Source organism: Dendropsophus ebraccatus, chromosome 4 (assembly GCF_027789765.1).
Source record: "Dendropsophus ebraccatus isolate aDenEbr1 chromosome 4, aDenEbr1.pat, whole genome shotgun sequence".
NCBI lineage: Eukaryota > Metazoa > Chordata > Amphibia > Anura > Hylidae > Dendropsophus > Dendropsophus ebraccatus.
In genome coordinates, this window is record NC_091457.1 from 65,336,249 (window position 1) to 65,358,917 (window position 22,669).

The 22,669-nt window shown below is 41.6% G+C and overlaps 2 protein-coding genes across 2 annotated transcripts; one reads left to right on the forward strand and one right to left on the reverse strand.

Moving 5' to 3' along the window:
* Positions 1–542: 542 nt before the first annotated feature.
* On the reverse strand, positions 543–9,756 carry OGFOD1 (2-oxoglutarate and iron dependent oxygenase domain containing 1). Its single transcript, XM_069965968.1, has 13 exons — positions 9,503–9,756; positions 8,601–8,746; positions 8,021–8,067; positions 7,076–7,176; positions 6,486–6,602; positions 5,398–5,489; positions 4,406–4,534; positions 4,218–4,331; positions 3,399–3,478; positions 3,092–3,324; positions 2,091–2,219; positions 1,829–1,887; positions 543–934 (listed from the first exon to the last, which is right to left on the reverse strand). Exons 1-13 carry the CDS (start codon positions 9,654–9,656, stop codon positions 773–775), a joined length of 1,563 nt encoding a protein of 520 aa, XP_069822069.1. The 5' UTR covers positions 9,657–9,756; the 3' UTR covers positions 543–772.
* Positions 9,750–22,133, forward strand: NUDT21 (nudix hydrolase 21). Its single transcript, XM_069965967.1, has 7 exons — positions 9,750–9,991; positions 12,781–12,981; positions 15,099–15,162; positions 17,431–17,520; positions 17,604–17,679; positions 19,425–19,539; positions 21,873–22,133. The coding sequence occupies exons 1-7, from the start codon at positions 9,876–9,878 to the stop codon at positions 21,892–21,894; spliced, it is 684 nt and encodes a 227-aa protein (XP_069822068.1). The 5' UTR covers positions 9,750–9,875; the 3' UTR covers positions 21,895–22,133.
* The last annotated feature ends 536 nt before the right edge of the window (positions 22,134–22,669 follow it).

Sequence of the window (22,669 nt, forward strand, 5' to 3'; positions counted from 1 at the left end):
GATGGATAATAAAGTACAAACTTAAAAAGATTATCTGTCATCATAAAAAACTGACAAGTTTTGATCAGTGGCTGCATTATAAGTAACAAGGAACCTCTTGGGTGCCATTGAGAACCATTATAGTGTTGTGGCTTCCATTATGAATGAAGATTTATTGAAAGACTAATGGTGCGTTTACACAGAGAGATTTATCTGACAGATTTTTTTTAAGCTAAAGCCAGGAACAGACTATAAACAGAGAACAGGTCATAAAGGAAAGACAGGGATTTCTCCTCTCTTCAAATCCATTCCTGGCTTTGGCTTCCAAAATCTGTCAGATAAATCTGTCTGTGTAAACGCACCCCAAATGGTCCTGCTTTATTTAAATCAAGGAGGGAATTTATCAAACTTGCACCTGGCATACATTGGGGGAAAAGGGCTCAGATTTTTCCCATCCTACACCCTGCTAGCTTGATGGGGGACGGGCAGGTGTGTGTGGCAAGGCAGGGATAAGGTGTGGCTGATTTATCATGGATTACAAACATGTGATAGATAAACCATAATTGTTTTCTAGAATTTCTTTACTTTCTATAAACATATTCAGTAATATACAATTTCAATCAGGAAACCTTGATTTCATATTTACATGGAGCAGGGTCCATATAAAACAGAAACACTGCACCATATGATTGTTGAGGTGTGGTTACAACCACTCAATGTTAACTAACACAAAGCCATGAAGAGACAGTTCTAAACTTGAAAGTATGACTTGCTTATAAGGTAAAAACAGCCATCATTCATAGTACACAAGAGCAAAGTCCCAGAACCCTCTGCTGCTGCGATGATTGACATCTCTCTTTAGACTCCTATGGTTGATGTGTTTCACAAATCTCATTGTTTCTTTGTCTCTGTAAACCAAAGCCAGGCAGTTGTTCTCTGGATAGACTGTAAGGAGCTGTAAATAGACAAGGGCTTAGTAGTAGGATTAGCTGGAAGCCAAGCTGGAAATACTTAAGCGGGAATAACATGGTGCTACTCCTGCACACTGTGCTATATATGAAAGCTAGTGTTGAGCAAACTTGCCGAACGTTTGGCATTTGACCCCCGCTGCCTGGAAAAGTTGGATGTAGCCTCAGGGCTGCTAGGAAAACAAGGATACAGCATATTGCTATGTTCACACAACATAAGTTCTGCGGTAATCACAGCTGTTGTTGCAACGCCCGCGATTAGTCTGGAACTTACGTTGTGCTGCAGGCTGAGGGAATCCCGGCCGCAGTGTATACACATGGTATACACTCCGGCCGGAATCCCTAGCGGTGCTGCGAGAAACTGACATGCGGCAGAAAACTCTGCCAGTGCACAGTATGGAGCGTGTGGCTTCGGCATCAGAACTGCAGTACTGACCGGGATGATCTTTTCTGAGACCGGCCATTCCGTGACCCGGCCAGGCCACGGGACGGACGGTCTCTTACAAGGTTTGAAGATAGCCTATGGCTGTAACCATGTTTTCCACATCTCCCTAGACTGAGTGTGCAGACCCTGACCGATCAGGAGAACGAGTGCTCAGCATGGTCCAATCTGGACACTGTCATGTGATATGGGTGTTATGGGTAACGCGGACACCGAGGCTTTTCTATGGTAGGCCGGAGGCCATTGTATCCAGGACTTAACTAGGAACAAGTTTGTTTTGACATATACATGCACACTAATCACCTACACAGAGACCAGACAGCATGACATGGATATACATGGATATACATTATTCTAACAATTTGTATCCACCTTGTCTCTTTTTTCAGACAAAAGAACTAAGCTCAGACTTCAACCCCCCAAAATCTTCCATATTTACCTCTTCATCTTCCTCCTTAGCAATGTACGATGTGAATCCTCCATACTCTGTTTCCCAGTCTGGAGAAAAAAAAAAATGTAAAAAGGTGTTAAAACTAGTCAGTATGTCTCCTCGCTGCACTGGAGACCTGTAATCTATCCATTTTCTACATGTGTTGAAAGCTTGCTTCCTTGCGCCCCCCACCCCCCCCAAGAAACAGTTCAGTTAACTATGTATCCCCAGTCATGATGCTGCAATCACTGAAACACTGTGACATACTGACCTTCACATCCACAAAACAATAGAAGGTCCAGAGCAAACTCCTGGCGCTCAGGATCATTGTCATGTATCATGGTGTAGTGTCCATGCTCCCAGTGTCTTAGTTCCCCAGTGGAAGTGGGAACTTTGTCACCTTTAACAAAGTAATATCCAGAGAAATTTATATATACAGTGGACCCTCAAGATTCAATGGGGAAATCAATAAAAACAGCAAAATGGTCTTGTGCCCCAAGAGCAACCAATCACAGTCTATCTTATAAGCTCTAAAAAAAATAAAACCTGCACTGTGATTGGTTACTGCTCAGAGATCCAATTTATGTGCTATTTTGCCCACTGGACTCTTATTTTCCTTAGCAATTTTACAAGTATCTGCTTAGCAAACTAGTTATCTGCTGCTATAGGCCACTCATGTGAAGGACACAACAAGCTGTGCACTGGCACACTTTAGTTGGAGCTCCCGCATTGTATTTAGCTGTAATTTACTTCATGGCCAACCCTTTTTAGCCACAAAATTTCATTCCACACCCTGGGGTCACGTCTCACACCAAAGTGCGCTGCATAGTTTATACTGAGAGTGTATTTCACAGTGGAAAATGTGACATATTACTTATAAAGAGCTTATTACTCAGGAAAGGGTGTTAAAAATTTAGGGTGTTGAAGCAGAAATCAATGCTGTCTATTTTTTCTACAAGTTCAAATTTTTTCTTTTATTCCAAACATAAAAATCCATAATGCGGAAAAAAAAAAAAGTTAGCATTCACAGATAGCAAAACTGGGATCTTTCCGGAATGAGCAGTATGGGGGGGGATGGGGGGGGGGAGTGGAGAATGCAAACGCTACCACATGGCTCTTCTGTTCAGTGTTGCCTAGCAAAAGTTGTCCTATTAAACTACTGATACGCAGCTTCTTTTGCTCATAGTGCACAGCTCAGGTAAAACTCTGCAAGGGGTAGACTGTAGAGATTGAGTTAACTCTGCGAGGTTATATAGTATTTCCTCTACTCACCTTCTGGCTGGGCGGCAGGACCAGCCTGTACCACTCTGTCTCTTTGTGCTGATGATCCTGCATTGTCTCCAGACGAACCTTCACCTTCATCAGAATCTTCATTGTCTGGAGCTAAGAAATGCAGCTTGAGACCAGTGAGGTTCGAAAGCAACAAGAAAAAGGCTTCAGATTTCAGGAGGTCCATACAGGCAGATAATGCATCCGGCAATTCTCCTTTTGCCCTCTTATAACACCTAAATCACAGAGATAATGTTAAAGGAAGTACAAAAATATAACACAGACCGATTCCAATGATCCATAGCTTCACCTTTTGTTGGGTGGGCCTAGCAGCTCCCAGTCAATGTTGTGGCTCTCCAGGGCTGCACAAACACCACTAAACTTCTCCTCCTGAATAGGTAACAATAAAATTGGTACATTTTAACACATACAAATATACATTTCCCTTCACTACTAAGGAGATGCAAATCTTCCACCACCAAAATTTAATTATACAGTGGCCTCACTATTTGGCGCTCTAAGGGGCTCTGTATGCATTGCTAAATCCCATAGTATATTGCAGAATGAGTGTGTACAGCTGTGTGCAATGGACATCATAATGTGGAGAAGTTATGCTGCGTTTACACGGAGCGATATTCACCCAATCTATCGTTTAACAATTTTGAAGCAACGATTTGATTTTTATAACAATCAACGTTTAGATGAATAAATCGTTAGAAAAATTGTTAGAAAATTCGTAAGAAAAATCGTTATTGCGATAGTTTTTAAAATCGCCTAAGCCCATCTTTTTGCATAGGGTGAATCTTTGAAAGACTGTTTACACGAAGCGATCTGCGAATTTTTAGCGAACAACGATTTTAGAACATGTTGAAAGATCAAAATTAACGATTTCTCGCTCGTCAACTGATCGTTGGCTGTGTTTACACAGAACGATTATCGCTCAAATGCGATCGTTATTGCAAAAATTCAAACGATAAACGTTCCGTGTAAATGCAGCATTACTTTACTAAAAACAGCACATGTGTTCTCCTTTACATACATGTATGCGGTACACATCTGATTTTATATTCTTTGCCTTGTGACACCACCCTTTTTAAGTTATGTTATTTCCCAACAGCTTCAAACAAACCTTCAGAAAGTCTTTCAAAAGAATTTCTGATGAGTCTTCAAATTCCTCCTGAATCTGTGACTGATATTCATACGACAGGTATGCCGGATTTATCCACTCATACAGAATTTCATGCTGTGGATAAGACGGATATGTCAGCAAACAATTTAAAAGTCAATAACTAGATCACAGGATTTTTTCAGTCTTACATCACAAGGGATATGGGGATTGCGGATAGGTGGAGGGTCCAGACATCGTGGGGGCCGCGCCAAGGAGCGTCCATGAAACCATCCACTGACTGACAGGCGACATTTTTCCTCAGATAACACTTCTGAAACCTCCAAAACAATTACAGTTTATACATGCTAAACACAAGAAGTGGGTGCTTAAAAAGTGTTTTTCTGAGCAAAAAACTATTGATTGACAATCCACAGTATAGGCCATCAATAGTTGACCAGCAGGATGAAGACACCTGGTACCCCCAATTGGCACAGACATGGCGCCAGAAAGAAGGGAGTCAGAAGCCCATGTTCCATCCACTGTTAGTTGTAGTGGCACTGTGTAACTGCAGAGTAACTGCTATTGAAGTGAACAGGGGCTGATGTGCAGTTGCACAACACACATAATATACAGAACAGTTGATCAGCAGGGGTATGGTGTTGGCAACCTGACAATCAACTATGATGGCCTTTCATGTGGATACACCATTGTTAGTTTGTGTCCAGAAAATACCTTTGAAGTGGTAGCCCTAAATTGGCACATACTTGTAACAAATTAGGCTCCAACCTAAACTGAAAATCAGCAATGAGAACAAGCCGAAAAAACGTACAGAATTACATCTCATACAGCAGCATTAAGGTAAATAAGGCCTTGGGAGGGTAAAGAGGAGCCTAACACTACCCGTACATATGGCACAAAGACTAATTTGCCCATTGACTATTGTTTGCGATTGCTATTCTCCACCAAAAAAACATGTGATCTGCCAAGTTGGATTTTTTGGCTGTGCTTGGCTAAAAACTGAGGTGTATAGCATGTTTAAATGGTCAGCAGTGGCAAGGAACTGGGGCAGGTGAGTATAGCTACTGTGGTATTTTTCAACTGGAGCAATTAGCTAAAAATACCACCCAGACCATAAAATCTCTTTAACTCGTTGCCAAAGCAGAGGTTTGCTCTCCTTGCTCTGACATCCTAGATTTCCTACCTGATGGAAAGAGACAGGCGAGACCTCAAAGAAAACCAATGTATTCCAACATGGAACAAGAGACTTTACAACAGATCCAGGTTGTGTCCTGTCTGGGAAAAGAATACGACACATTTGTAGAATACATACCAGTCAGCCATGAGGCACCCATCAAAAATCTAAGGGCACTGAGTGGGGTCTGAGTGTTCAGGTCTGCTCCCAGCTATATAAGGAGAAATAACAGCAAAAAGCATTGCGCTCAGAACACCATGTAGCGTAATATTAGTACCCCACCAGGTACAGACAAACCAGTCCCACCGTGGAGTAAGTTTACACATAAATACCCAGTTAAGGTACCATTATCACGCTGGTCATGGTTACATAGTAACATAGTAAATAAGGTTGAAAGAAGACAAGAGTCCATCAGGTTCAACCTAGGGATGGTTATTTGAGCGCAATCCTTTTTGCTGTTATTTCTCCTTATATATTGACCAATATTAATGAAATGGATTATAAGATTACTGTGGCTACAAGGTGGTGTGGTGGGTTAATCCTACCCACTATCACACGGTAAGTGAATATTGATTTTGGATGAGTGCTGCTGTGTCACTTCCTTCTCTATGCTCCCAGCTATATTTATATCAGACCTGGATAGCCCCATAGACTTACATTACAAGTCTGTCCAGGTCACATGACACAACGCCAGGGAAGACTATGCTAAGGGTGGACTTCTCCTGGCTCTCTCTTCTGATTAGTCAGGTTCTACAAACTTAGACCCCGACATCTCAAACATATTATACCTCTATAATATATCAAAGTTTTTTCTGAAATCACTGTACGGAACAAAGGAAACAGCACAGACAGCGCTCCATTTGTTCTATATGGGAACATCACTGAGCACTGAAGTCTGAGCCCTATAGAGAACAAAAGGAGTGCTGGCCAAGCATTCAGGCTGCTGTTCCATTCATTTGAAGGACTTTTGTCCTTTATTCTCAGAATCAGTGGGTCTCAGCAGTTAGACCCCCACTGATTCACAAGTTATCCCCTATCCTGCAGATAGGGGATATGTTTTGTTAATGAGAATGCCTATTCACAACATGTAGACATACCGTCAGTATTGTACAGGTCAAGAGTTCCCCCGTCTGCGACAGACCACTCAGGAACAAGGTACAAGATGAAAGCAAATCTCCTTCCTTCCAGTTCATCATCATGGCACAGCAGAGTATCTGTGTAATGTGACAAAAAATGTCTTTGGGTCATTAAAGGTTAGGGGTCATACATATTACACCTCTTTTTCATAGAGACAATTTTTGTCAAAATGTAATTTAAAGATGTTTTGGATCAAACTTTTTTTTATATTTTGCTTGGGTCACTAGGAAAATAATAAAAGCATACTCAGCCACCTGGGCACCCTGCAGCTCCCACTTCTTACTCTGCTTCCTGCTTGTGAGATGCCCGCTCAGCCAATCACTGACCGGGTAAGACACTGCTGTGGCCATACCTGACTAGGTGGGCCATCACTGCTCAGAAAAGTGAGTGAGAGATGGAGGAATAGATGACATGACAGCTGCAGCTGACCTCGGTATATGGCTTATGTTTAATCTTTATAACAGCCCCAAGCAATATATCAATCACTTTATATATGCAGATAACCCATTGATAGCATTATAGGCCAGGCTAGATGTCACGGACCACTTACCTGTGTAGTTGTACTGGGCACATGATATGTCTACAGTTGTCTCAAGCTCCACACTTGTCACCTCTGAAAGCCATTGCCGAAAATCTTCAAAGAGGACGTTCCTAGACAACAGGGAGACCAAACAAGAGGCAAAGAAGAGTTTAACAAAAATAATGGCGACTTGAGACACATAGATCAAAGATGTGTTCTGACCATGTACATTTATACCCAATCCAGGGAATATACTAGCTCTGATTTGCAAGATAGCAGGCCAATTCAAAGTAGCCAATCGAAAGACTGAGTTGACCCCGACATGGAAGCTCCGGTGGGCATCTGCATTGCAGGTTCTCCCTCAAAAATACGGGACAAAAATAGTGCAGCATAATAGACTACTTTTTGAAAATGCCAGACACCAGACAAACCCCATTAAGTTAATGGGGGTCTACTGAACAGTATCTGTGTCTGGAATGTACAGAAGACAACATTGGTGCAAATCCAGTGTAATCATGCTTACCTACGTCCCATAGACTATACCAGAGAGATGTACATACAAGGCCATCACTGGATACTTTTGATTGCCAAATGGGAATCAAGAGTCCCCCTGCTGTACCCAGGTGGGAGGGGCAAGGGTGCAGATACACCATTAGTGTCAGTAGTCAGAATACCATTTTAGGCAAAAAAAAAAAAATAATAATAAAAATGCAGCTGTTAAAGTGACTGTACCACCAGGCCCAGGCTGAAGCACTGGAGGCGGGCCGATTCACCCTTAGTGGGAGGAAACCCCAGCCCCTCTATGATAGGGTTCCATTGATTCTAATGGAGTCACATCATGGAGGGGCTGGAGTTTCTTCCCACTGGGGGTGGGTCGGCCCGCCTCCAGTGCTTCAGCCTGGGCCTGGTGGTACAGTCACTTGTAATATATTGGAATTCCATTATCTTAAAGACAATAGAGTAGAGTCATCTCACCGTAGTGCACTGATGTGTGGCTCCTTCCTGCTCTTCAGATCCTCAGACTATAAAATAAAAAAGCATAAAAAAAAAATAAAAAGAATATATAATATATATATATCACAGTGTTATATTAGCATAAGTGGCAATCTATTAATCAGTTCCCTTACTACCATATTCATATCTGTATTGGGTCTGTATCTTGCCATTGCAGTAAGCTGTTGCATTTCTCTGTGTTTTTGTGTGTTTACTACATTTAGCAGCTGTATAGTGACCAAAATTGCACTCCCTCTTTCACTGTTACTAAAGTAAAGAGGAATATTCCAGGAAAAGTTTCCCTTATAGACATGTAAAAAAAAACACTATTTCAATATCAGATTTGGCCATGTGATGGCAGTATTCCCGTTATAAAAAAATATATCCTATCACAGTATAATTTAAACATATTTTTGTCTTCAACCAATAGTAACCAATCACAGCTCAGCTTCCATTCCTCAGTATGGGCTATGCTTGGTTGCTATCCGAAAGAGATGTGTCCGATTCCTTTCTCGGACAGGCTGATACATCGTGGCCATTGTGTACATGCTACTTGTTGTACCTGTTGGAATTTGTACAGATCATTTGATTTTTCATGGAACCTCAAAGCCAGTAATTCTTCTTTTAACCCATCAAGGAATTTGGTGTTTTCAATGAAGGAACTGATAATGCAATGCTGGAAGGGCACAGAATCCAAGACAACAGAGCCTAAGAGAGAACAGAATGATTGGAAGGTATATATTTGTATAGCGCCAACTGATTCTGAGCACTTTACATAGGTTTGTCATATTTGCTCCCTGTCCCCATTAGGGTTCATAATGTAAATTCTCCCACCTGTATGTATGTAAGAGGACACCGGTGTACCTGGAGCAAACTATACATAATCCATAATTATCGATAGATTATGTATGGCACAACAGTCAGTGACCGCCATGTGGGCTCATGTTGCTGGGAGCCCCTTTAAGTCCATCATGTAGATGTGGTCTTGGTTATAAACTAGAATGAACCCTTTAACCATAGATTCTTACCATAAGGCATATGTTGCAGAGGTGCCTTATTTTATAACATTTGCAATGTCTGGCTCCGATAGACCTTACTGACTTATATTAGCGTCCATTTCCTGTACTCTGTCACTATCTCTGTCAGTGCCATTGAGAAGAGCAGCACCCTCCACCACCACTAGGTTATTGGGGACCCCTGAACTCGTGATCAGTGGGGGAGCCAGCATTGTGGGCCACATCAATCTGACACTTAGCACCTTTTCTATCAATCTGACACTTAGCACCTTTTCTATCAATAAATGATAAGCTGTTGTTATGAAAAATCCCTTTAAGGGTCCATTTAAACATAGAGGATGTGCAGCATCCTGAATAACTGGTCCAATGTTGTGTTATGTAGATAGACAGAATAGACCAGGAAAACAGGAACTTGCCAGACTGACAGCACACACGTGTTCCCACTCACCACACTGTGCCGCCTCCCTCTTCTCCCAGGCTCTCCTGGCATCCTCACGTCCAGCCTGCTCCCTCAGAACAGCCGACAGCTCTGCCTTCACCTCCCATCTGCCCTTCTTTCTCCCTGCACTCTTCTCGGTCGACTGCCGCCGCTTTCCGCTCATTTCAAAAGTAACAGAAGTGTACCTTTAATTTCCTACACCAGAACTACAATTCCCAGAATCCTTCAGGAAAGCGTCGCAACGCTATGATCACAGCTTCCTGTCGTAACCGGAAGTGACGCGATCACCCTTAGCCATCCTGTTGTCTTACTCCTTGTCGCTCGGGAATCGGTTTGGGGAGATCCCGTAGACGCTGCACTGATACCGGGGAATAGCGGCAGCATGTCGGTGATTCCTCCCAATCGCTCTCAGACCGGGTGGCCGAGAGGAGTCAATCAGTTTGGGAACAAGTACCTGTCGCAAACCAAACCCCTGACCCTGGAGAGGACCATAAACCTGTGAGCGGGGGCTGCGGGGGCCGGACACCTGCTGTATATTCACACCGACCAGCATGGCTGCCAGCGCGTGTGTGTGTATGTGCATAGCTTTCAGTGTGTGTATGTACATGGCTGCCAGTGTGTGTGTGTATATGTATGTATGTATGTATGTACATGGCTGCCTATGTATGTATGTATGTATGTGCATAGCTTTCAGTGTGTGTATGTACATGGCTGCCAGCGTGTGTGTGTGTATATGTATGTATGTATGTACATGGCTGCCTATGTATGTATGTATGTGCATAGCTTTCAGTGTGTGTATGTGTATGTACATGGCTGCCAGCGTGTGTGTATATGTATGTATGTATGTATGTACATGGCTGCCTATGTATGTATGTGCATAGCTTTCAGTGTGTGTATGTACATGGCTGCCAGCGTGTGTGTGTATATGTATGTATGTATGTATGTGCATAGCTTTCAGTGTGTGTATGTGTATGTACATGGCTGCCAGTGTGTGTGTATATGTATGTATGTATGTATGTACATGGCTGCCAGTGTGTGTGTATATGTATGTATGTATGTATGTACATGGCTGCCAGCGTGTGTGTATATGTATGTATGTATGTACATGGCTGCCTATGTATGTATGTATGTGCATAGCTTTCAGTGTGTGTATGTACATGGCTGCCAGCGTGTGTGTGTGTATATGTATGTATGTATGTATGTGCATAGCTTTCAGTGTGTGTATGTGTATGTACATGGCTGCCAGCGTGTGTGTATATGTATGTATGTATGTACATGGCTGCCTATGTATGTATGTATGTGCATAGCTTTCAGTGTGTGTATGTACATGGCTGCCAGCGTGTGTGTGTGTATATGTATGTATGTATGTGCATAGCTTTCAGTGTGTGTATGTGTATGTACATGGCTGCCAGCGTGTGTGTATATGTATGTATGTATGTACATGGCTGCCTATGTATGTATGTATGTATGTGCATAGCTTTCAGTGTGTGTATGTACATGGCTGCCAGCGTGTGTGTGTGTATATGTATGTATGTATGTATGTGCATAGCTTTCAGTGTGTGTATGTGTATGTACATGGCTGCCAGCGTGTGTGTGTGTATATGTATGTATGTATGTGCATAGCTTTCAGTGTGTGTATGTGTATGTACATGGCTGCCAGCGTGTGTGTATATGTATGTATGTATGTACATGGCTGCCTATGTATGTATGTATGTGCATAGCTTTCAGTGTGTGTATGTACATGGCTGCCAGCGTGTGTGTGTGTATATGTATGTATGTATGTGCATAGCTTTCAGTGTGTGTATGTGTATGTACATGGCTGCCAGCGTGTGTGTATATGTATGTATGTATGTATGTATGTACATGGCTGCCTATGTATGTATGTATGTATGTGCATAGCTTTCAGTGTGTGTATGTGTATGTACATGGCTGCCAGCGTGTGTGTGTATGTATGTATGTACATGGCTGCCTATGTATGTATGTACATGGCTGCCTATGTATGTATGTACATGGCTGCCTATGTATGTATGTGCATAGCTTTCAGTGTGTGTATGTACATGGCTGCCAGCGTGTGTGTGTATATGTATGTATGTGCATAGCTTTCAGTGTGTGTATGTGTATGTACATGGCTGCCAGTGTATGTATGTATGTGCATAGCTTTCAGTGTGTGTGTGTGTATGTACATGGCTGCCAGTGTGTATGTATGGATGTACATGGCTGCCAGTGTATGTATGTGCATAGCTTTCAGTGTGTGTGTGTATGTACATGGCTGCCTGTGTGTGTGTGTGTGTGTGTATGTATGTATGTACATGGCTGCCAGTGTATGTATGTATGTGCATAGCTTTCAGTGTGTGTATGTGTATGTACATGGCTGCCAGTGTGTGTGTATGTATGTATGTACATGGCTGCCAGTGTATGTATGTGCATAGCTTTCAGTGTGTGTGTATATGTATATGTACATGGCTGCCAGTGTGTGTGTATGTGCATGTCTGTCAGTGTGTGTGTATGTATGTATGTGCATGGCTGCCAGTGTGTATATGTGTGTGCATGTGCAGGGCTTTCAGTGTGTATGTATGTGCATGGCTACCAGTTTGTGTGTGTGTATATATATATATATATATATATATATATTATGAATCGCTAAGTGGGCGGTTCTTTATCATTGCAAGAATACAGCTTATACATTTACTCACATTTCTGTATTTCTTTTTGATATGTGGCATAATATATATAACAGATCTCTATTGGTCCCATTTTAACCACTTGAGGTCAGTCTGTTAAATTTAAAGAGCCACCTTCTGATTTAGCGGTGACATTTATCTGTTACGTTTTTTACATCCATATTTTATCCACATTACAAAAATAGCAGGGAAAAAAGTTACTCACGTAAGAAGTAAATAGAATAAATAAGGATGAAGAATCGACAATGTATTAAAAAATATAAAACAAAAATGTGGAACAAATTGGACCAAAAAAGATCTCTACTTTGCATCCATGCTTTCATACAAAAGTGTAAAGTAGCCCCTAGGCTTTCCTTCATCAGGTAATTGTACAGTGGCTAATATAAGGAATACCCAAACCATAAGACTAAGATCTCTGCAGACGATAGGAATGCTGGGAAAATCCAGTATTATACAAGCTGTAATAGAAGATCGGCACAAGATGACTAAAGCCGTGTGTTAATAATGTGTCTAGTTACGGAGGTGATTCCTGCCATCTGATCGCATATCTCCGCTATATACTTGGCTGTCTTACACTGCAGGCTCACATTTGTTCATTACTTCCAGGTATCCTCTGACTAACTACACATTTGGTACCAAGGAGCCCCTGTATGAGAAGGACAGCTCTGTGGCTGCCCGGTTCCAGCGAATGCGGGAGGAATTTGATAAGATTGGGATGAGGCATACCGTCGAGGGCGTCCTGATCGTCCATGAACACAGATTACCTCATGTGCTCTTATTGCAGCTGGGAACCACCTTTTTTAAACTGTAAGTTTGTCCTGTATCACTTTCCAGTTTATTGTGGCTTTTACTACACACATTCCCATGAATTGGGGTTGATCTAGATCAATTTGGCTTATGCTTAGTATAAGTCTCCTAATTGATTATCATGGCAGATTTTGAGACACAGCTGCCAGCAGCATGTTATAGAGCAGATACATTTATAAGTACAAGTAGTCACTGATAATAAGGTAACTTTATTCCACCATCTTCAGCCGGTATCATACTTAATAAAGGCAGTAATACCAGCGGAAACGTTGTATCTGAAGATGGTGGAATAAAGATACCTTTTTATCCTTGGCCTCCTGGCTACGATGTGACTACTTGTACTTGGTTGTCTATGGTGGGTATCGAGATTGCCACTATTTGTCCATGAGCAGAACCGGCGTGTCCAGTGCACACTTTGTTTTTGCTTCAGATACATTTATAGTTATATTAGATTGATGTAGTGCGCTATATGTCACAGACAAAACAGTCTGGCCAGTGGTCGCTCTACCAACCTTTTTACGACTATCCCCTCTTTTGGCAGACATTGTGAACCCTGCCACCAAAAATGTTCTCTCATTTACTCAGTCGTGCTTGAAATATAATTTTCTGTGCCTGCATATGTTTTATTTCCTAGAGGCTCAAAGCTTTCTGGTTTGCTACTTGTTCTGTTACATTTCTAGTAATTATTTGTTCCTCCACGCCTAGGTCGAATATACACTCTCGACCTATGGTATAACCAAGTAGTGGTCCATGCATAATCCCCAATTTTCCCCCTTACAACTTCTTAAAATCTTGACCAGAACACAAGTTATCCCATCAGCATCCTTTTAGGAAATGTCGCTGAAAATCTCACACAGGGGCTACATAACCCCCCTTACTTTTCGGACTGTTGCAGGTGTAGGGAGACCACCACAGACCACTTCCATTGCCTATGGGACTGTTCCCAAATTAAATCATTCTGGCGTACATGTCTTTCCACAACACACATCCCCCCCCCCCCACACACACACACACACACACACACACATTTCCCCTACAACCCTCTTGGGCCCTCTTTGGGCAGCGTCCAGATACTGATACAAATCTCCCTCACAAACAATTTCGCTTACTTTTCCTCATCTCTGCAGCGGCGAGGAAGACAATATTACAGACTTGGCTAGCACCTAACATGCCTACTCTTTACATCTTTGTGGAAAAACTACCCTACTTCTTGATAATGAATGCTGTAGAGGCATTTTTTACAAAAGGAAGTATGAATTAAAACATTTTTTGATCTGTGGTCACCCATTATTAGGCTACTCCCACCACACATTAAGGACCGCATCAGAAGTACAGCCACTGAACTGATCGTCTAGCCTAAAATTCTTCCAAGCCAATGTGCCATTTGTTTTACCACTTTTATGGTCATCAGGATCCGTGCGTCTCAACCCTCCCTTTCCCCTATCCAAGTTTTTGCTTGTAGTTTAAAGCAAAGGCCTCTACAGCTGACTAATGTTTTGGAAGGCCCTCTTTTTTCTCTTCCTATCATGCAATCAAAGATCCTAAGTCCAATATCAACAGCCACTAGCAACTGTAAATTGGCTGTAATAATTGTGTCTTGTAGCCCATCCCAGACTTATGCAGGTCTACATTTTTTACCCATGGTGTCTTTAGACAGCTCTTTGGTCTTGGCCAGGGTGGAGAGGTTGGATATTGTGTGTGGACAGGTGTTTTTTTTTTTTTATACAGGCAACAATTAATACAGGTAATGAGTGCAGAGTAGAGCAAACAATTCTGTGAGAGCCAGAATTCTTGCTGGTTGGTAGGTGATTAGTTTCATGCAACATAATGCAAATTATTTAAAAATATTTTTATAGACTCTTTGACCTATGATAAAAATTACCAACCTCTCAATGTAGGTTGGAAAACGTGTTAAATTGGCAGTGTATCAAATACTTATTTTCCCCCACTGTATCTACACAGTCACCTGTTGGATTTTACTAGACATGTGGAAGATTTGGAGTTGTTAAAACCAGAGTGCATAATTCTTGCACACACATTTAAATTAAATCTTAACCCAGTCAGTTTTAATGACTATCTTTACTTTATCAGCCATTAACTGAAGTGTTTCTTTCCAGGCCTGGGGGAGAACTGAACCCTGGAGAAGATGAAGTAGAAGGGTTAAAGCGGCTCATGACAGAAGTATGTATTTCTTATTGTGGGTTGTGGGAGAATGGGTGGTTTTGCCAGCACAGACTATTTTGTTTTTTAATTTCTTTTTTTTTACTAAATAACAGAGCCCTATTTTACTGACGTGAGTAACTTTATATGGTAATAATGTTACAATATATTTATCATGGTGTTTTCATGACACATTGTACTTTGACAGTGGAAATTTTGGGGCAATACACTTAGTTCAGACAATTTCACATAGATGACTTTTATTATGGGAGTGTTTTTTTTTTTTTTTAACATTTTATTTGTACACTTTTAAAGTCCCTAAAGGGAACTTTTGGAATCAATCATTATATTGCTAATGCTGTTCTATGCAATAGTATGGCATTGCATGGATCAGTTAGATCGGTGCTCTGCTAGCAGAGTCTGGCTGAGCCAGTCTCCATAAGCAGAGACACTTCAGCAGCCACAGAGGGTAAGTAAAGGCTTCTGGCTGCAAAAGTGACAATCAAGTTGCGGAATTGCCAGTCAGACACAACAGATGTGGGACCTGTGATTTGGACATTTAAGTGCTGGGATCACTATTGATTGTGGCATTTAAATGGTTAAATGACATGAGCTGGATCGTTGATATTAGTCATTAGCAGTTCAAAGACATGTCTTAATTACACCAAGGTGCAGAGATACCCAAAGCTAATTGCAACAAGGTGTATTCTTTTGCTTACTGAAATTTATATTTATATGTTCTGTAACATCTATATAAAATATCTATATAGCTAAAGAGTAGAGATGAGCGAACCTCAAGCATGCCCGAGTTCATCCGAACCCGAGCGTGAGGCATTTGATTAGCGGGGGCTGCTGAAGTTTGATAAAGCTCTAAGGTTGTCTAGAAAACATGAATACAGCCAATAACTATATCCATGCTTTCCACATAGCCTTAGGAATTTATCCAACTTCAGCAGCCACCGCTAATCAAATGCCGAACGTTCGGATCGACTTGAGCATGCTCGAGGTTCGCTCATGTCTACTAAAGAGCCATAAAAGGGCAAAGAGGCACAGCAGTTACCACTTTAAGTGCTTAAAAGATTGTTCCCATCTCAGCTTATTTCCTAGCCATAGGGTCCATTTACACAGAAAGATTATCTGACAGATAATCCAAAGCCAGGAATGGATTTGAAAAGAGGAGAAATCTCAGTCTTTCCTTTATAACCTGTTCCCTGTTTATAGTCTGTTCCTGGTTTTGGCTTCAAATCTTTGACAGATAATCTGTCAGATAATCTTTCTGTGTAAATGGACCCTTAGGATTAGGGATAACAAGCTGATCACGTGTTATGATCACCATGCCTTTGCTCCATTCATTGTCTATGATTCTGCCGAATGTTTTTAAATGTTTTAGCACCCAGAAACGTTTGTCAGCCCCATAGAGGATGAACAGAGCGCAAGCTAGTGTGAGCAACGCAGGCACCGTTAGCCCTCTATTCATTTCGGGAACTATTGTCTCTGTTTTTGGGATCGTGGGGGTACCAGCTGTCGTACCCTCAGTTATCAACTTATTTTTCTCAATCCTATGGATAGGGAAGAGCAAGCGGAAATGGGAATACTCCTTTAAAGTGTCACTGTTATAAATTTCAAAATCTAAATCAACAGTAGACGTGAAATAAAGCAAGTTTGCAGCATTTTGCATTGATTTTTTTTTTTATCCTTATGCTGAAAAAAAGGCACTACCTGTGTTCTGCCTTTTTGAATAAAAAAAAGTCAGAAAACAGGAAGTCCAGTGTTTCCTTGTCATCTGCGTGTTCACGGAAATTGCAGTCATGTGATTGACTGTGACACTTTGTGTTTGTGTACTGGCTGGGACTCCATGTGTTCAGTCTCAACCAGAACAAGACTAAAAATCTGCCTTCAGGAGACTGGACCTGGATTTCAGGTAAGTATAGCTTTGTTTTACAGTATAACAAAAAAGAATTATGAATGTAAGATGCAAACTTGTTTTATATCACTTCTGCTGTTGATTTAAATTTTGAAAGTTATAACAACAGTGACACTTTAAGCACCTTTTGTTTTAATGATTAGTGGTTATCTCAACAGCCAAGTCTTCTGTTTCTGTGACATGTTGGACTGAGGTGAACAACTATGGAATGAAATAAGGGGAAAATAATTGTATTAAGCAACATATTTTATTGTGCATGTGAGAATTGTCTTATAAACTGGGCAAAGGATCAAACTTCTCTTTCTTTTACTACTGTTAAAGCCCCCTATCTGTTAGTTGTTAAGCAGACATCATTTGTTTTTCAGATCCTTGGCCGTCAGGATGGGGTGCAGCAGGACTGGGTCATTGATGACTGCATTGGTAACTGGTGGAGGCCAAACTTTGAACCACCACAGGTTTGTCCCTAAAAGTTATAACACTAGGCTAAATTATATAGCATACATTGTGTTCTTTTACTTATATCTGCTTGTTTTCATAGTATCCATATATTCCTGCACATATTACAAACCCAAAAGAACATAAGAAGTTGTTCCTAGTGCAACTTCAGGAAAAAGGTAAGTGCTCAGTTTAACAATCTTTGAATCACACAGAGATACGTTTCTTTATTGATACTTTATATTCAGTTTGGATGATTTCAGTAGATAGCTATGTCTTGTTCACAAGCACAGCTTACTACAGTCTTAAAGGGGTTTCTACCTTTGGCATACTGGTGTGAATTCAAATAAACTGATACCCACTGTTTTGCGGAGTGATTGGGTCCCACTATATAGTAAATAGGCAGCCCTCTGAGAGGTTTAGGGTTTGTATGATACAAGTTAACTTTTTATGATTAGGATTAAGATGAAAATAAGAGCCGTCTGGCTGGTAAGGGAGTCACAGTCATTATGTTCAGATGCATCTTTTTAAGGTTCAATTTCTTAAGTCGAAACCATTAAACCGTCTACAGCTTAAAAGTGATTTTGAGGTAAAATTTATTGTTGGCTTATCCTAGAGTCATCAGTATCAGATTGGTAAGGGTCTGGCACCAAAAGGCTGTTTGTAAAAGCTGTGCTGCTGGTGTACACAGTAAAATAGGCAGCTCTGTTCAGTGTTTAATGGTTAAGATCTGTTACTGCAGCTCTGTTTCACTGTGTATACCAGTACCACAGCTCACAAACAGCTGATAGGTGGGGTGCTTGTCTTATATTGCTGACCTTTCTTAAGGATAGGACAACCTTAAAACCTTAAAAAAAACCTTAAATGGCGGTATCCCATTAGGACAGCCGTTGTCTGTATGCAGAAATACTCAGGATACACCATTACATGTTCCTCAATGTCAGTGAGCTAGCCATATCTTTGTCTGGGAAGGAACAATGAAGCCAGTATGGAGTAGGATTCTGGCTAGTGGGAGCAAAGCCTAGTAAGTGCATTCAAAAGAATGATGGTTGACATTAGGGAAATCAACAAAAACACCAGAGACACCATCACATGTTTCTTAATGTCAGTGAGACTATGAACATTGCCCCCTGGGAAATAAAATATGCAAAAATACTGTGGAGACACCATCACATGTTTCTCAGCATCAGTAAGCTACCCAGAACTTTCTCCTGGAAGGAACAACCAATCCAAGGAGGTTCTCCAGTTAAAAAAAAAAAACAGTCACTGACGTTAAGAAACACTTAATGGTTCCTCCACAGTGTTTTGGTTGATCTCCCTGAGATCCACCATCAGAATCTTGGAGTGGAGAGCAGAATTCTGAGTTGGTCTGCCTTTGGACTAGGAAATGGAAGGAGGATGTTTATAAGTTGTGTGGGAGTCTTCTAAATCCCTGAGTTAAGCTTCTGGAAAGGAGAGGTGATGCGACAATAAAAAAATCATCTACGAGCAGGGCTGTGTGGGAACATAATAAAGAGTGTATACTTGCCCATCTCCGTGCCCCCATAGCGCTGCTCTCTGACAGCTGCCAGATGTCCTTTTCTCCCAGGTTCCTGGTGCGTTACAGCCTGGCTTGTGCTGCTGCAACGTCACGAAATAGCAGATGGATTGCCTGCTTAGCCAGTCAGTTACTCCAACAGTGTCCTGCCCCAGTCAGTGATTGGCCGAGCAGGCAATCCATCAGCCAAGTCACGCCGTTGAAGCTGCAGGAGGTCAGCAGCTGTTAGAGACTAGTAAGGCAGAACTACAGGGGCACAGGGATGGGTAAGTAATATTTATTATTTTCCCACATACCCCTGTTTTTTTTAGTTTTTTTGTTTTTTTTTTGGGGGGGGGGGACTTTGAGTAGAAAATAATTTTATAATCACATCTCTGTTACTTTTAGCACTGTTTGCAGTTCCAAAAAATTACAAACTTGTTGCTGCTCCTTTGTTTGAATTGTACGACAACGCCCCTGGTTACGGACCCATCATTTCCAGCCTTCCACAGCTTCTTAGCAGGTAAGATAACACTCTATCTAAATTGTAACTCTACTTGTTGATGTGGAAGGAGGAAAAACGGGTATGTATATGAATTTGAGTGGCAACAATCATTATTGTGCGTGTGGGGGCGTTAAGTCTAGTCTTGTCTGATCACATAGAAGAGCAACTGCAGCACAAATTGCTTAGCAGGTAATGTTTGCTATGGTAGAAATGTGTGTGCGCAGGGACGGCTCCATGTTTATGTAGACCCTTAGGGTACGTAGCCTTAGTGGGCCTCTCTGATTTGCAACTTGCACAAGCAGAAGTAAAACAGCAGAAATTACTGACACCAGGCTCTTGAACGGACACACAGCACTCAATCAAGTGGGGGTGGTTGACAGTAAGCAGCGATCTATACAGATTGTGTCTTAAGGCCTTATTGCAAAAAGTGATTATTGTCCGCTACAGATGATAATTGTTTGGTGTAATACAAGACAATGATCAGCCGACATGCACGTCGGCTGATAGTTGTCTTTCAAAATGGTGAAAGCTTAAGAATGAAGATAGCAGCGATATGCTGCTGTCGCTCCGTGGAATAAGGCCGGCAGCGAGCGGAAAATGAGGAGCAAGCGAGTGCTGACCTGACAGGTCGGTACTCGTTTGCTCCTCTAAATCGCCCCATGTTACAGGGGCTTTATTGTCTGCAACTAGAAGAGTTAGGTGGCTCCAAAGGACAGCTCAGTTTAGTATATGTCCCATAGACCAAGCATATGAGTGCATGAGCCTCAATGTATGTTCAGACTATATGTGGCCATTATACGCTTAGTCTGTGGGCACATTATATGATCTTTTTCAGTTATCTAAGGTTCTGCAGTTTGGAATGTGAATTTCAGCAAACAGATTCATTTGAACGAGGCAGAGGACCCTACTCAGTGCCCCACAGGGGCTTAAAATCTACACAGGAAGGAACATGAAAATAGACAAACTTTTTGTGTTTGGTTTTTTAATATATTTTTAAAAAGTGATATTTTTGTATCAAGTACTGAACTAGGTATCGGTATCAAAGTCAAAATCCCTACTGCATACTGTACAAATGACTTGCATCTAGGGACTCACAGGTGACATGATTGATTGGAGTCGTTCACTTTTCTTTGTCGTGCGTCCCAGGCCATGACTCTGCAGAATCTGGCAGAGAAAAATTTTAGGTTCCTTGCACCAGCACATACAGTATTAGAACCCTCTGTGCCATTATATAGTGTTAGGTCCCCTTTATTCCCCCTTGATAATAGTTGGGTTCCCTTTGTACCTTCTTATAGTAGTTAGGCATCTCTGTACAGGTAGTATTCCCATGTAGGCATTCGGCATCTGTGATCTAAAAAAACCCACCCATACTCCCCTAGATTCCGTACAGTCCACCGTACATTCTCTATCCCCCCCCCCCCCCCACGCGCGCTACAGGTGCACGAGTGACATCCCCTGAGTGGTGCAGAACAGGGGAAAGGAGTTGCCTCTTTTGGCCTTTTGCTGGGTCAATCTTAGCAGCACATTTCCCTGTAAGGCTAGGTTCACACTGCGGTATTTTTCTGCATTTGTGTTCGTTCGTCTTGATCCGTTTTTCCATTACTTCCATTGTAAAAAAAAAAGGATTTTTTTTTTTTTTTTTTTACCCATGGAAGTCAATGGAAAAATGGATCAAAAAGGATGCATGCAAATGCATCCGTTTTTTGCAAAAAAAAAAAAAAAAAGAAACGGATGGAAAAAACGGATTGCAAAAAAACGCAGTGTGAACCTAGCCTAAGTTCTTATTGGCTGAGGGGTCCCCCCAAGGAGCAGGAGCTCCCGCCACTTGCCCAGGTTCACCAGGTACTGGCGTCAGTCCATCGATACATATCCACAGTTGGAGATTGCAGTTTCTGTGCTGACCTCGCAATGGGTATTTGAGTATCATTTCAGTGGGTCCTAGCATTACTTACCACTTAACCTAAACATTGATGCAGAACAAGTATATGACAGTGGCCTTTTTCAGCAGGAATAATGTGCTCTGCAGGGTAAAGTGCTCTGGTACACTGCATTGTTCAGGAATAGTTGGAGCGACATGACAAAGAGTGCAAGGTATTGACTTGGCCTTCAACTATCCCAGATCTCTGTGTCAGCATCTGTAGAAGTGGTATAAAATCTAGTGGCACCAGAGTGGACTTACATAATAATAGGCAGTGGGTCCACACCTCATAGGACAGGATACTGTATGGGTATGCTGCATTTGGTCTCTTATAGATAGATAGAAAACAAATTCCATAGCGTGAAGCAAATGATCTGTTCTGGAAGAAATTCATAGCTTTATGACCTATATTAATGTCTATTCTTTTTCACAGGTTCAACTTTATCTACAACTGATCACATGTGAAATCCGGTTTAACAATGTGTTGGTAAAGCCAGTCTCTGTGAGAACAGCTTTATAATGTGGGAACTGTGGCATAACAATTTCTCTGAAGTTTGAAGTTTACCTAACTTGTTGCTGTCCCAATAGATAGACTTTACACTGATGTACACAGCAGCAAGATGTATTATTGCTTTTATTTTTGTTTTCATGTACCAATTTGTTTTCTTACACAAATAAATCATGTTTTTTTTTTCCTCTGCCTGTCGCTTTGTTGTCAGATAAGAAACAATTGCTCCTTTAGGGCGGATTGCAGCGGAAATACACGCAAGACCCGCAGCGAGATCCGCTACGATCCAAGGTCCTGGCAGTTCCTTGTGAATACATAGTCACAGCGGATCTTTCAGACTGCTGCGAGTATATAATGGCAGTTCCTATGTATTCACAAGGAACTGCCAGGACCTTGGATCGTAGCGGATCTCGCTGCAAAACTTGCAGCAAGATTTCCTCTGTGATCTGTCATGTGTAAAGCTACCCTTAAAGTTTTTGTATTATATGTTATATTCTCAAGGATGCCACTGAGGTGTATTGTATAACAGAACGCTTCCTGTAACCACTTCAGTGCATTTCCAAACTATGGAAAAGATTTCAAGTCCTTTTTAATTGCGTTTTCCTGACTTGGGGGGGTGGGTTTAAAGGGGTTATCTAGCAGTAGAAAAACATGGCCACTTTTTTCCACAGACAGCACCACTCTTGTCTCCAGTTTGCATGCAGATTTTGAAACTCCCTTAC

What these genes read in the sequence shown, in the direction of transcription:
- OGFOD1 (XM_069965968.1), bottom strand. Translation starts at nt 9,656, where the DNA reads ATGAGCGGAAAGCGGCGGCAGTCGACCGAGAAGAGTGCAGGGAGAAAG. An exon ending in ATCCCCATATCCCTTGTGAT is followed by an intron (nt 4,332 to 4,405) that starts GTAAGACTGAAA and finishes TCTTATCCACAG; the next exon opens with CATGAAATTCTGTATGAGTG. An exon ending in TCCTGCCGCCCAGCCAGAAG is followed by an intron (nt 2,220 to 3,091) that starts GTGAGTAGAGGA and finishes ACTTTGTTAAAG; the next exon opens with GTGACAAAGTTCCCACTTCC.
- NUDT21 (XM_069965967.1), top strand. Translation starts at nt 9,876, where the DNA reads ATGTCGGTGATTCCTCCCAATCGCTCTCAGACCGGGTGGCCGAGAGGA. An exon ending in GGAACCACCTTTTTTAAACT is followed by an intron (nt 12,982 to 15,098) that starts GTAAGTTTGTCC and finishes GTTTCTTTCCAG; the next exon opens with GCCTGGGGGAGAACTGAACC. An exon ending in CAAACTTTGAACCACCACAG is followed by an intron (nt 17,521 to 17,603) that starts GTTTGTCCCTAA and finishes TTGTTTTCATAG; the next exon opens with TATCCATATATTCCTGCACA.